General features: G+C 38.0%; 1 protein-coding gene across 5 annotated transcripts in view; it reads left to right on the forward strand.

Annotated features, from left to right (window-relative positions):
• Nucleotides 1-14,658, forward strand: part of TNPO1 (transportin 1) — an 87,149-nt gene that overhangs the window by 54,933 nt on the left and 17,558 nt on the right. For all 5 annotated transcript variants that reach the window (XM_061189343.1, XM_061189344.1, XM_061189345.1 and 2 more), the window contains 4 exons: nt 5,054-5,114; nt 5,884-6,052; nt 11,654-11,806; nt 12,541-12,766. In XM_061189343.1, coding sequence (XP_061045326.1) covers nt 5,054-5,114; nt 5,884-6,052; nt 11,654-11,806; nt 12,541-12,766 — 609 coding nt within the window. The remainder of the gene's footprint in view (nt 1-5,053; nt 5,115-5,883; nt 6,053-11,653; nt 11,807-12,540; nt 12,767-14,658) is intronic.

Genomic DNA, 14,658 nt, shown 5'->3' on the forward strand with positions numbered 1-14,658 from the left:
TACTTCTTAAATACTGTTGGGAAAAGTTACACTGCCAGGAGGATTGGTGGCTGTAGAAATCCATGGTCTTCAACATCAAGTGGACCTTTCATACAATCTGCCAATTTTTCCTGTTCCAGATCAGCTTTTATCTTCCATTCACCAGAGCAACTATTTGATACCTTTATCACTCTTCTGAAGTTCATTTTGAGCACTTCTGCTTTGTAGGGAAAACAGGTGACCCTTCACATTTTGCCCAAAACTTACAGATACATTTTCGTGTGAATTGTCTTCTTCCTAACCAGGCTTTCTATTTATGGTCTTGGATAGCATAATTTTTTTCTTACCCTTAGGGACCTCACTCTATCAGATAGATAAATTCTCTCTTTAAACTTTTCCCTCTCTGCTGCCTTAACTTTTTAACTTGCTGCAGTTTCTTTCATCTTAAAAAGATTGAAAGAATAGATGGGGCTCACTGTCTTTACTTCTTTACCTCACCTCAGGTGAACTCTTCAATATTTTATGGTCTGCCATCCATCCTCATCATTTTCGTGAAATTATTGACAAAGATCATAAATGATTTAACTGTTGGTGATCCAAATGGACTTGGTTGTCTTGCAAGATTCCTGTAACTTACACAGTATGGTTCTGTGTGTTATAATTTTATCTAGTTATGGTGTACTAGCTATAATGTTGAATTACTACCGTTAATCTATTTTAGAATTTAGAAGGACTTTGAACATGAAAGTTTGGGTGGCTCATATTTTCCTTTTTACAAATTTGAAATCCCACTGCTTCCTTTTTACTATTAGTATTCCTTTGGTTAATGAGGGCTTGCAAAATTACCTCATTGAAAGTAGAGGTGTGCTTAAAATTGGTTTCATACATATTTATTTAGTGTGTGTTAAAGCATGTAACTATTTGAAGTAAGGCCACAACAAACACTGAGGACATTAACGTGGACAGAGATTTTTACATCTGGGGTAAAGAAAGGAAATTTACTTAACATTTATGGTCTTGTGGAAATAATATAAACTCTCTGAGCTTTAGTTTACTCATCTGTAAAATAGGGATCATAATACTTTTCTCACTAGGTTATTAAGAAGGTGCTTTATTAATAACCCCACAGCTGGTACTCACGAGTATGAGTTTCTTTTGCCTATTCACACTTTTTCCACGCCCCCCAGAACGATGAAAGGTAGAATTTTGAAGCAGTGGACTGTGGACATTGTTATGTGTTTCCAAAGTATTCTCATACCTTTTGTCCTCAGTAGACTCATTTCAGTGTGTATGATTGGACAGTGAGGAAACAAATCAAAGTTTAAGAAAGCTGTCCAAGATAAAACCATCATAGCTACAAGAGGAACTGAAATTAGTATTTTGACCTTTACTTAACATGTTTTGATTTTTTTTTTTTTAACTAGTCATCATAAATATTTCAGTATACCTGTAATTCCGTGTTTACAGACATGGTTCCCTTCTGGTGACAACATAATACTTCAGATTAGATATAATATTCTGATTTATTTATTTTCTTATTGGAAGTTTAAGTTCTTAATGTCTTAAGAAGTTAGAATTTAAACTTCCAAACTTTTTATCAGACTATGATAACCTTGTCGGTAGAGCTCTTTTTTTCCTTTTTGATTTATTTCTTTTGGATTAATTCCTTTAAGTTTACTGTTTTTATATTTTAAACACTGTCATCTCTTTTATTAAAAGGAATACAAATACTGAATGTAGGCTTATTGGAAAATGTCACACCATTTAGAAATAAAGTAGAAGATGGATACCGTCCCTTTTTAGCCTACTCACTCACCTCTCTGAAGACAGCAGTTTATTGTATAGCCTTCCTAGATAGTCTGTGTATATAAGTTATTGTATAGGTAATCTAATTTTTTAATAGTTTTTATTGGAGTATAGTTGATGTACAATGTTGTGTTAAGTATCAGATGTACAGCAAGTGAATCAGTTTATATATATATATATACACATACATATATACATAGATATACACACACACACACACACATATCCGCTCTTTTTTAGGTTCTTTTCCAATGTAGGCCATTACAGAGTATTTACTAAGTAGAGTTCCCTGTGCTATACAGTAGGTCCTTATTAGTTATCTATTTTATATATAATGGTATGTATATGTCAATCCCAATCTCCCAATTTATCCCTGTCCCCCTTCCTCCCTGGGAACCATAAGTTTGTTTTCTACATCCCTCTTTCTGTTTTGTAAATAAGTTCATATGTACCATATTTTTAGTCTCCATATATAAGTGATATCATATGATATTTGTCTTTGACTGACTTCACTCAGTATAACAGTCTGTAGGTCCATCCATGTTGCTGCAAATGGCATTATTTCATTCTTTTTTATGGCTGAGTAATATTCCATTGTATATAAATACCACATCTTCCTTATCCATTCCTCTGTTGATGGACATTTAGGCTCCTTCCACATCCTGGCTATTGTAAATAGTGCAGTGAACACTGGGGTGCGTGTATCTTTTCAAATTATGGTTTTCTCCAGATAATATGCCTAGGAGTGGAATTGCTGGATCATATGGTAGCTCTATTTTTGTTTTTTAAGGACCCTCCATACTCTTCTCCATAGTGGTTGTACCAGTTTACATTCCCACCAACAGTGTAGGAGGGTTCCCTTTTCTCCACACTCTCTCCAGCATTTGTTTGTAGATTTTTTGATGATGGCCATTTCTGACTGGTGTGAGGTGATACCTCATTGTAGTTCTGATTTGCATTTCTCTAATAATTAGTGACGTTGAGTATCTTTTTATGTGCTTTTTGGCCAGCTGTATGTCTTCTTTGGAGAAATGTCTGTTTAGATCTTCTGCCCATTTTTGGATTGGGTTGTTTGTTTTTTTGATATTGAGCTGCATGAGCTGTTTGTAAATTTTGGAGATTAATCCCGTGTTGGTTGCTTCGTTTGCAAATACTTTCTCCCATTCTGGGGGTTGTCTTTTTGTTTTGTTTATGCTTTCCTTTGCTGTATAAAGGCTTTTTTAAGCTTAATTAGATCCCTTTTGTTTTTGTTTTTATTTTCATTACTCTAGGAGGTGGATCAAAAAAGTCTTGCTGCAATTTACGTCATAGAGTGTTCTGCCTGTGTTTTCCTCTTAAGAGTTTTATAGTGTCTGGCTTTACATTTAGGTCTTTAATCCATTTTGAGTTTACTTTTGTGTATGGTGTTAGGGAGTGTTCTAATTTCAGTCTTTTACATGTAGCTGTCCAGTTTTCCCAGCACCACTTATTGAAGAGAGTATCTTTTCTCCATTGTATATTCTTACCTCCTTTGTTATGAATTAGGTGACCATAGGTGCGTGGTTTTATCTCTGGACTTTCTATCCTGTTCCGTTGATCTATTTTTCTGTATTTGTGCCAGTACCATACTGTTTTTTGTTTGTTTGTTTGTTTTGGTTTGTTTTGGTTTTTTATTTTTTGATGTGGACCATTTTTAAATTTATTTATTTATTTATTTATTTATGGCTGTGTTGGGTCTTCGTTTCTGTGCGAGGGCTTTCTCTAGTTGTGGCAAGCGGGGGCCACTCTTCATTGCGGTGCGCGGGCCTCTCACTATCGTGGCCTCTCGTTGCGGAGCACAGGCTCCAGACGCGCAGGCTCAGTAATTGTGGCTCATGGGCCCAGTTGCTCCATGGCATGTGGGATCTTCCCAGACCAGGGCTCGAACCCATATCCCCTGCATTGGCAGGCAGATTCTCAACCACTGTGCGACCAGGGAAGCCCCATACTGTTTTTATTACTGTAGCATTGTAGTATAGTCTGAAGTCAGAGAGCGTGATTCCTCCAGCTCCATTTTTCTTTCTCAAGATTGCTTTGGCTGTTTAGGGTCTTTTGTGTTTCCATACAAACTGTAAAAGTGTTTGTTCTAGTTCTGTGAAAAATGTTATCGGTAATTTGATAGGGATTGCATTGAATCTGTAGATTGCTTTGGGTAGTATAGTCATTTTGACACTAGTGATTCTTCCAATCCAAGAACACGGTATATATCTCCATCTGTTTGTGTCATCTTTGATTTCTTTCATCCGTATCTTATAGTTTTCTGAGTGCAGGTCTTTTGCCTCCTTAGGTAGGTTTATTGCTAGGTATTTTATTCTTTTTGATGCGATGGTAAATGGGATTGTTTCCTTAATTTCTCTTTCTGATCTTTCATTGTTAGTGTATAGGAATTCAAGAGATTTTTGTGTATTAATTTTGTATCCTGCAACTTTTTACCCAGATTCATTGTTGAGCTCTAGTAGTTTTCTAGTAGCATCTTTAGGATTTTCTGTGTAGAGTGTCATGTCATCTGCAGTGACAGCTTTACTTCTTTTCCATTTTGGATTCCTTTATTTCTTTTTCTTCTATGATTGCTGTGGCTAGGAATCTCATTATTTTTATCTTAAATGGAAATGTGCTTTATGTGTTTTACACCTAGAGGGGTTTTTGTTTTTTCAACTTTACTTAATTTGTTTGTTTGTTTGTTTTTGGCTGTGCTGCATCCAAAAATAAGATCCTTGCAGGGTCTTAGTTCCCAGACCAAGGATTGAACACTGGGCCCTAGCAGTGAAAGCGCAGAGTTGTAACTGCTGGACTGCCAGGGAATTCCCAACTGTAATTTATTTTTAACCAAGCCCTTAATGATGGACATTTAGATTGTTTCCATTGTTCTTGTTCTTGCATCAGGGAACATCGGTCTTTAAAAATTGGGAATATTCGTTCATATATTTGGGATAAATTCTTAGGGAAGAAATTGAAAAAAAAATTACTGTTTTTATTTCTAAGCACTCTTGATAAGCTATCTTATCCCCACTAAGATTCCATCCAGTAGATCCCATGCGTGAGTATTTAAAAGGCCTGAGATACATATTGGAAGTACTCATCATTTGAGAAGGGCAGACAAAGAACATGCTATAAGGCAATATTAGCAGTGGCCAATATTAGCAATATTAGCTATAAGGCAATATTGTTTTATTGGTATTATTAGTATTCATGAGGTTGTTAAGACTTCGAGATCTTTAGATCTTTGTTTCATGAATTCATTTCTTTATAGGTTGATTCCTGTGTTAGTGAATGGCATGAAGTACTCAGATATAGATATCATCCTACTTAAGGTAAGGAAACTATTTCCTGATGAATAGGGAAGATTATTTTTATTGACTTAGTAGATCTTTAAATTTGACTAATAGAACATTTATTTAGAGTAGGCCCTATGTAAATAGGCTTTCTGTTATATAATATGCTACGGAGTTCAAAGATAATGAATTTGGGTGGTAATAGATTCTAGCTTAATTGGAACTAACTAGACGGTGACACTAATAGAGTTCGCATCCATTTCCTGTTAATACAAATTGTTTGGAGTTTATTTTAAAATATGTTAAATATGTTCTGATCTTGATTCAGATACTCTAGATTATACCAGCTGGTGGGAAACCATATAATGTGGTTGAAAGTGCCTGATATCTAACATGGGTTATGTGATAGCCTATTCTCCCCTTCACAAAGAACTATTTTCTGCCCAGGGGAGTGGTTCTTAATGAAGAGGTATACAGTTGACCCTTGAAAATGGGATGTTAGCAGCACTGTCCTTCAGCACAGTCAAAAATCCCTGTATAACTTTACATTTGGCCCTCCATGTCCATGGTTCCATATCTGCAGATTCAGCCAACCATGCATTATGTAGTAGTGTTAAGACTTCATTTATTGGAAAAAAAATCTGCATGTTAGTGGACCCGCACAGTTCCAACCCATATCATTCAAGAGTCTACTGTATTTCAGAATAATATGCATAATCCCATCTCTGAATATTCTCATTCTTTTACTGATATACATATTAGCTTATAATGAATATAACCAAAATTTTCCTTTAAAAAAAATACACAGGGTGATGTTGAAGAAGATGAAACAATTCCTGATAGTGAACAGGACATAAGGCCACGTTTTCATCGATCAAGGACAGTGGCTCAGCAGCATGATGAAGATGGAATTGAAGAGGAAGATGATGATGACGATGAAATTGATGATGATGATACAATTTCTGACTGGAATCTAAGTAAGTCAGAGAGGGAGAAGCACAGTCGCCAGCTTTGATAACAGTTTTGTTGAGAAATAATTCACATATCATACAGTGCCCTCATACCATACCATTCACATACCATACAAAAGGATACAGTTGAGTGGCTTTTAGTGTATTCACAGAGTTGTGCAACCATCACCACAGTAAATTTTGGAACATTTTTATCACCCCAAAAAGAAACCCCATACCCATTAGTAGTCACTCCCATTTTCTTCCAGTTCCCCAGCCTTAAGCAACGATCAGTCTATATTCTGTCTCTAGGAACTGTTCTGGACATTTCCTACAAATGGAATTATACAAAAAGTGGTCCTTTGTGACTGACTTATCTGTTCATCATTTGATGGACATTCTGTTTCCCCCCTTTGGCTATTGTGAGTAACGATGCTGTGAACAGCTGTGTAAAGTTTGATGTGTAAACGTAAGTTTTCAGTTCTCTTGGGTATATACCCAGGAGTAGGATTACTGGGTCATATGGTAACTTTATGTTTAACCTTTTGAGGTACTACCAGGCTGTTTTTCAAAGTGGCTCCACCATTTACATTCCCCCCAGCAGTGTCTTAGGGCTCCAGGTTCTCCACATGCCTAACAATACTTTTTGGGTGTCTTTTTCTGTTACAGCCATTCTGGATGTGAAGTGATAATTTCATTGTGGGTTTGTTTTTGTATTTTCCTGACGGGTCTGCTCTTCATTTACTTGTCATTTTATTCCTTAAAAAGACTATCTCACACTGTCATTTCTCAAAGGGGTATATATTTTGTTTGATAGTGTGAAATAGAAACATTGACCACAGCTTTTCCTGTTTTCCTAACATAAACTTATTTTTTTGTGTGATAATTTGCATGAAAATTGGTTGATTATCGTGCAGTTTTCCAAAATGATATAAATTGCTTTTGTCATATTCAGACTTACAAATACGCTGTTTAAAATCTTGGTTTTCAACCTTACCTGCAAATCCACATCATATGTTAAGCCTGCATTCTGGGCCACGTACTAATTAGATAACTCTGGGGAGAATCTAGACACCTATGTTTTGCTTTTGCTTGCATGCTGGTTTTTAAATCTTGCTGCTCTAGTTCACAGCACATTTCACGTTTTGGGCCATGTAATTCTTTGTTGTGGGGTCATCCTGTCCACTATAGGATTTTGAGCAGCAGCCCTGATCTCTGCCCAGTAAATGGCAGTAGCGCAGGAGGTGGGGGGAGAACACACACAAAATTGTGACAACCAGCAGTGTCTCGAGACATTGCCAAATGTTCCTTGGGACACAAAATCACCCCCAGTTAAGAACCACGCTGTGATTCAGAGGGTTGAGATTTCTAGTAACTAACTGATAGAGCAATTAAGGACATGAATCATCAGCCTGAACTGTGTAAATTATTTGGAATAATGCTGATTACTGCCCATTTAGTTTCCTATAACTAACGGTTCCTTAGAGTGACTAACGTGCCCAGCCCTAGGCCAAGGACTTTGTATGCCTGTCACATTTAATCTTTCCAACAGCCTTGGGTAGGTAAAGATACTGCAAAAAGAGAAACTTCCCAAGGTTAGCTTAGCTAGTACTGGTGGCACATGTAGTTTTGGAACCCAAATCTCACACAACAAGAGAACCCAAGGTCTTCATTACTACCACAGAATTACCTCCCAGTGTATCCCTACTTTAAGGTTGGTGGGGAGCATGCATTAAGATTTAATGTAGATAACTGCAAAAGTAATAATGTGTGTTGAACTGGGGGGGGAAATACTTCCTTTTCACATCCCACCCATCTTTATGTTCTTCCAGAAATTTTTCTGTGCAGATACAGAAAAACGGGTGTACGGGCTTACCTCCTTTTGTTTTGCTTTGCTTTCTTGCACTTCATAGATAACTGCATTTTTATAAAGTGAAGGTTCGTAGCAACCCTGCACTGATCAAGTCTGTTGGCGCCATTTTTCCAACAGCATTTACTCACTTTGTGACGCTGTCACATTTTGGTAATTCTTGGAATATTGCAAGCTTTTTTGTTATTATATTTGTTAGGGCAATCTGTGATGAGTGATCTTTGATGTTACTGTTGTAATTGTTTTGGGGCTGCGTGAACCATGCTCATATAAGATGGCAAACTTACTAATTAGTAAATGTTGTGTGTGTTCTGACTGGTCCACCCACAAGCCATTCCCCATCTCTCTCCCTCTCCTTGAGTGTCCCTGTTTAGACCAATTAATAACCCTTCAATGGCCTCTAAGTGTTCAAGTGAAAGGAAGAGTTGCATGTCTCTCACTTTTTTTTTTTTTTGGCTGCGTTGGGTCTTTGTTGTTGCGCGCAGGCTTTTCTGTGGTGGCGGTGAGCTGGGGCTACTCTTCGTTGCGGTGCGTGGGCTTCTCACTGCGGTGGCTTCTCTTGTTGCGGAGCACGGGCTCTAGGCATGCGGCTTCAGTAGTTGTGGCACATGGGCTCAGTAGTTGTGGCTTGCGGGCTCTGTAGTTGTGGCGCATGGGCTTAGTTGCTCCGCGGCATGTGGGATCTTCCCGGACCAGGGCTCGAGCCCGTGTCCCCTGCATTGGCAGGCGGATTCTTAACCATTGCGCCATCAGGGATGCCCCATGTCTCTCACTTAAATCAAGAGTTAGAAATGATTAAGCTGGGACTTCCCTGGTGGCGCAGTGGTTAAGAATCTGCCTGCCAATGCAGGGGACACGGGTTCGAGCCCTGGTCCGGGAAGATCCCACATGCCGCGGAGCAGCTAAGCCCGTGCGCCACAACTACAGAGCCTGCGCTCTAGAGCCCGCGAACTGCGGCTCCTGAAGCCCGTGCACCTAGAGCCCATGCTCCGCAACAACAGAAGCCACCACGATGAGAAGCCTGCACACCACAATGAAGTGTAGCCCCTGCTCGCCGCAACTAGAGAAAGCCTGTGCGCAGCAACAAAGACCCAACGCAGCCAAAAAAATAATCAACGAATTAATTAAAAGAAATGATTAAGCTTAGTGAGGAAGGCATGTAGAAACTGCAGTAGGCCGGAAGCCAGGCCTCTTGTGCCAGTTAGCCAAGTTGTGAGCAAAAGAAAAGTTCTTGAAGGAAATTAAAAGTGCTACTCCAGTGAACACACAAATGATAAGAAAGCAAAACAGCTTGAATGCTGAAAAGGAGAAAGTTTTTGTGGTTAACCAGCCACAACATTCCCTTAAGCCAAACCTAGTCCAGAGCAAAGCCCTAACTCTCTTCAATTCTGTGAAAGCTGAGAGAGGCTAGGAAGCTGCAGAAGAAGAGGTTGGTTCTTGAGGTTTAAGGAAAAACGTCTTTATATCTCCATAACATAAAAATGCAGGCTGAAACAGCAAATGCTGATGTAGAAGCTGCAGCTTCTACATCTAGAAGATCTGACTAAGATAATTAATGAAGGTGGCTGCACAAAACAACAGATTTTCAATGTAGACAAAAGAGCCTTCTGTTGGAAGAAGATGCCGTCTAAGACTTTCATAGCTAGAGAGTAGAAGTCAGTGCCTGGCTTCAAAGGGCAGGCTGATTCTTGTTAGGGGCTGATGCAGCTGGTGACTTTTAAGTTGAAGCCAGTGCTCATCTACCATCCTGAAAATCCTAGAGTCCTTGAGAATTACACTAAATCTACTCTGTGCTCTATAAATGGAACAAGCAAGCCTAGATGATAGCACATTTGTTTATGACAAGGTTTGCTGCATATTTTAAGCCTACTCTTGACACCTACTGCTCAGAAAAAATGATTTCTTTAAAAATATTACTGCTCATCGACAAAGTACCTGGCCACCCAAGAGCTCAGGTGGAGATGTACAATGAGGTTCATGTTTTTTTCACATCTGCTAACACAGCATCGATTCTGCAGTCCATGGAACAAGGAGTAATTTCAATTTTCAAGTCTTATTATTTAAGAAACACACTTTGTAAGGCTATAGTTGCCATAGGTGGTGATTCCTCTGAAGGATCTGGGCAGAGTAAATTGAAAACCTTCTGGAAAGGAGTCACCATTCTAGATGCCATTAAAAACATTTGTGGGGGCTTCCCTGGTGGCGCAGTGGTTGAGAATCTGCCTGCCAACGCGGGGGACACGGGTTCGAGCCCTGCTTTGGGAAGATCCCACATGCCGCGGAGCAACTGGGCCCGTGAGCCACAATTACTGAGCCTGCGCGTCTGGAGCCTATGCTCCTCAACAAGAGAGGCCGCGATAGTGAGAGGCCCGTGCACCGCGATGAAGAGTGGCCCCCACTTGCCGCAACTAGAGAAAGCCCTCGCACAGAAACGAAGACCCAACACAACCATAAATAAAATAAATAAAAATTAAAAAAAAAAAATTTGTGATTCACGGAAAGAGATCAAAATATCAGCATTACATTAACAGGAGTTTGGAAGAAGTTGATTCTTCTTTGGGGATTCAAGACTTCAGTGGAGAAGGTAACTGCAGATGTTGTGGAAATAGCAAAAGAACTAGAAGTGGAGCCTGAAGATGTGACTGCATTGCTGCATCTCATGAGAAAACTTTAATGGATGAGGAATTGCTTCTTATGGGTGAGCAAAGAAACTGCTTTTTCTTGAGATGGAATCTACTCCTGGTGAAGATGCTGTGAAGATTGTTGAAATGACAGCTGAGGATTTAGAATATGACAGTGTTGGTTGATGAAGCAGCAGGAGTGTTTGAGAGGATTGATTCCAATTTTGAAAGAAGTTCTACCGCGTAAAATGCTATCAAACAGCACTGCGTGCTACAGAGAAATCGTTCATGAGAGGAAGAGTCAGTCGATGCAGCGAACTTCACTGTCATCTTATTTAGGAAATTGCTTATAGCCACCCCAGCCTTCAGCAACCACCACCATCAAGGCCAGACCCTCCACAGAAAGATTACAGCTTTTCGAAGGCTCAGATAATGCTTAGCATTTTTTAGCTATAAAGTATATTTTAGTTAAGGTATGTACGTGGTTTATAGACATAAAGCTATTACACACTTCAGTAGACTACAGCATAGTGCGAACATAACTTTTACATGCACTAGGAAACCAAAAAGTTCAATTGACTCACTTTGTTGTGGTGGTCTAGAACTGAACCTGCAATATCTGCGGTATGCCTATGTCTTCTTTTTAGCAGGGGAGGCTGATTTTCCAGAAGTGAAATCAGATCATATGTACTCTGCTGATTCTTTTCCATATATCATGCAACTCATCCTGTGTCAGTACCTAAATATTTCATTCTGTTTCCTGGCAGTATAATATTCATATGAATGGATCTACATACAGTATAACTAAGACCCTTTTGATGAGTGAGGTGTTATTTCTGGCCAACGTAACAGCTTTATTTAAAAAATAAAAAAAAAAGGCAGTCGTATACAGGATAAAGTATCTTCATAATTAGTTTGCTAATTCTTGGTCATAAAGTATTCTTGTCAATAGAATTTTTTTTCCTGTGACAGACTACCTCCTATTTAATTGAATTCTTTAAAACTTTGTAGAGGTAAAAATAAAGTGTTGTACATACAACAAATTTTATCTGTATATAGATACAGATAGATTTATAGATATATAACTAAATGATAATGGAAGTTAATGTAATGTCTTTGAATTAAATATTTCCATAGGAAAATGTTCTGCGGCTGCCCTAGATGTTCTTGCAAATGTGTATCGTGATGAGCTTTTGCCACATATTTTGCCCCTTTTGAAAGAATTACTTTTTCATCATGAATGGGTTGTTAAAGAATCAGGCATCTTGGTTTTAGGAGCAATTGCTGAAGGTAAGTCTAAATCAAACTTGAACTGTAAAGTCCTCAATAGGTGCTAATGTGACTAGGCTACTTTAAGGACTTGTTACTCTTTAAGCAGAAACTGTTCACGTACTTTGTTGTCTTGTGTTGGTAATAAAACTATTGAGGTAGATAAGACTATGATCCACATTAACCTTAAAAACGATATTTGAATCTAAAAGCCATCTTAGGATAAGTTTTTACTTTGAGCTAGTTAATTATTATTAAACAACCATAGACTTACTTATAACCCCAGCCAGATATTTTGCAAATGCTTTTGTTATAATAAAGAGAACAGAATGAGAGGATTCTGATGTCAGAAGCATCCCTGTTGCTAGAAAAATAATTTCCGTAGGTAAGTGTAAGAAACATAAGTCAAGTGTCATCATCCTCTATAAAGGATTATTATTCTGTCCTAGCTGTAAACATCTATCTACAAGAAATTGAAGCATTTTACAGGCATTTTTGAAAGCCATAATTTCTGTAGCAGAAGTAAAATGCGCTTTCCTAACCCTACTGAAAGATACTTAAAAAGCAGTTAGCGCTCATTTCAGTTATTTCTTTAAAATAATTTTGGAACAGATTAGTGCAATATATTTATTGGAATGGAGATGATCTGAATATGTTTCATGGATGCACATATCAGTTTAGTATTCAACTGAAATAATTTTGTTTTAACCAAATTTCAGCACTTCCTGAAATAGTTCTGTGGGTTTTTTTCCTAGGTTGCATGCAGGGCATGATTCCATACCTACCTGAGCTCATTCCTCACCTTATTCAGTGCCTCTCTGATAAAAAGGCTCTTGTGCGTTCCATAACGTGCTGGACTCTTAGCCGCTATGCACACTGGGTAGTCAGCCAGCCCCCAGACACGTACCTGAAGCCATTAATGACAGAACTGCTAAAGCGTATCCTGGATAGCAACAAGAGAGTACAAGAAGCTGCCTGCAGGTGAGACATTCATAACAAAATGTTCATTGTGGGAGAAGGGAGTGTGGGTATTTCAGGGAGAAATTGAATTTTCAAACTTGTGTTGGGATGTTGATATTAAACCACTAATGGGGTTTTTGTTATCTGTATCTTTCACCTGATGGTTTTATAAATCCAAATGAGACTCTACCTAGACATCCATATTTGCTGTTTCTTCACATTTTTTTTTTCCTTAGTGGCTTTAACAGTAGCATTATCTTTCACCCTAATTCCCACACAGATATCTGGAGTGGAAGTGGCAAGGGTCCTACTCTTGAAGGAATAAAAAAGTTTGAGCAGAGTGACATTATTAGTCGACAGGTCAACTACGATAACTAAGTTGCCACATAGTGATTCAACTCCAGTAGCAACTCTGTCAGTTGCATTTGGGGCTGCCTCTGTTTTTACATCAGATCAGCAGTTAGTTTCATTACTACCAGCATTTCCGTTTTCTGGAGCAAACCTTCATGTTCTAAAAAGGCTTGCCACTTAATGTTTATAGTTCTTAATTTTTCAAATAGAATTGCTTTTACTGTTGACTTTGTTAATAAGAAGAAATAGCTGTTGAAAGAGAGGAAAGTAAATTTCAGTGTAGCTGGACTTTACCAGATCTGAAGCAAAAATGTCTGGAAGAGTCCTAATTCATAATGATGTGAAAGAAAGTTAAACAAGGGAGCTTTGGTGATCAATAGCACTCAATTTTTTTTCAAGCGGGGGGAGGATACCGATTATGCTTGGTTTCCTGTAGATTATTCATTCAGCAAGGTTTTTTTTAGTTCTCTACTAATTGTTAGGCATATATTAAATGCCGAGCTTACAGTCTCTGCGTCTTAAAATTTACAGGCTAGTAGGGCGTACTGAACAACTATATAATTATAATTTGTGGAAAGTGCCATGAAGGAAATAGATATAGCTCAATGTTAATGAATAAGACTTCAATTAACAAATGGCTTAAGCCTATCATTTTAGGAAATTCCTACCTGGCTAGAATAGAAGAAAATAACCTTAATTTTACAAACGAAGAGCCAGATACACCTTAAAGTCAAGACACATTTAGGTATAAATTGAAGTAATTGCCCTGAGGCCCTAGAGTTTGTTCGTTTCTTGTATATTTGTCCTAAAAAATAAGCTGCAAATAAACAAATTTATAATAACAAATGCACTGTGCATTCTAATGTATAGTGTGGTGCCTAGAGAAAATTTTTTAAACTTTACTGAGGAATAATTGACAAAAATAATTGCATATACTTAATGTGTACCACATGTTGATTTTGATATACATAAGCATGGTAGAACAGTTACCAAGATCAAGATCCTATAGTTAACATGGGTAACTCTTTTTTCTGTGAGAATGCTTAAGATCTGCTCAGCAACTTTCAGGTATACAGTGCTATGTTAACTATAGTCACCATACTGTACATTAGATCCTTAGAATTTATTCCTTTTTTTCTTTTTTTTTTGAATTTTTTTTTTACACAGCAGGTTCTTATTAGTTATCTATTTTATACATATTAGTGTGTATATGTCAATCCCAATCTCCCAATTCATCCCACTACCCCCACCAACCCCGCCACTAAGAATTTATTCTTATAACTGAAAATTTGTGCCCTTTGACCTCCAGCACCCCATTTCCCCCTCCCACTAAGAGAAACATTTGAGAGATCGTCATACTGCTATGTTCTCATACATCTCAAACACCCTGAGTGTTAAAAAATGTTTCTATCATTTAACAGTTTCAATTCTGATTTCATTAATCTGGAACATCACTAGAATGTAAACCCCCCCGAGAATGGGGACATTGTTTTGTTCATTGCTATGTTCCCAGCACTCAGTCACTAAATAAATAGTAAACACCAAATGAATTGTTGAATGAA

Source organism: Eubalaena glacialis, chromosome 4 (assembly GCF_028564815.1).
Source record: "Eubalaena glacialis isolate mEubGla1 chromosome 4, mEubGla1.1.hap2.+ XY, whole genome shotgun sequence".
Taxonomy (NCBI): Eukaryota; Metazoa; Chordata; class Mammalia; order Artiodactyla; family Balaenidae; genus Eubalaena; species Eubalaena glacialis.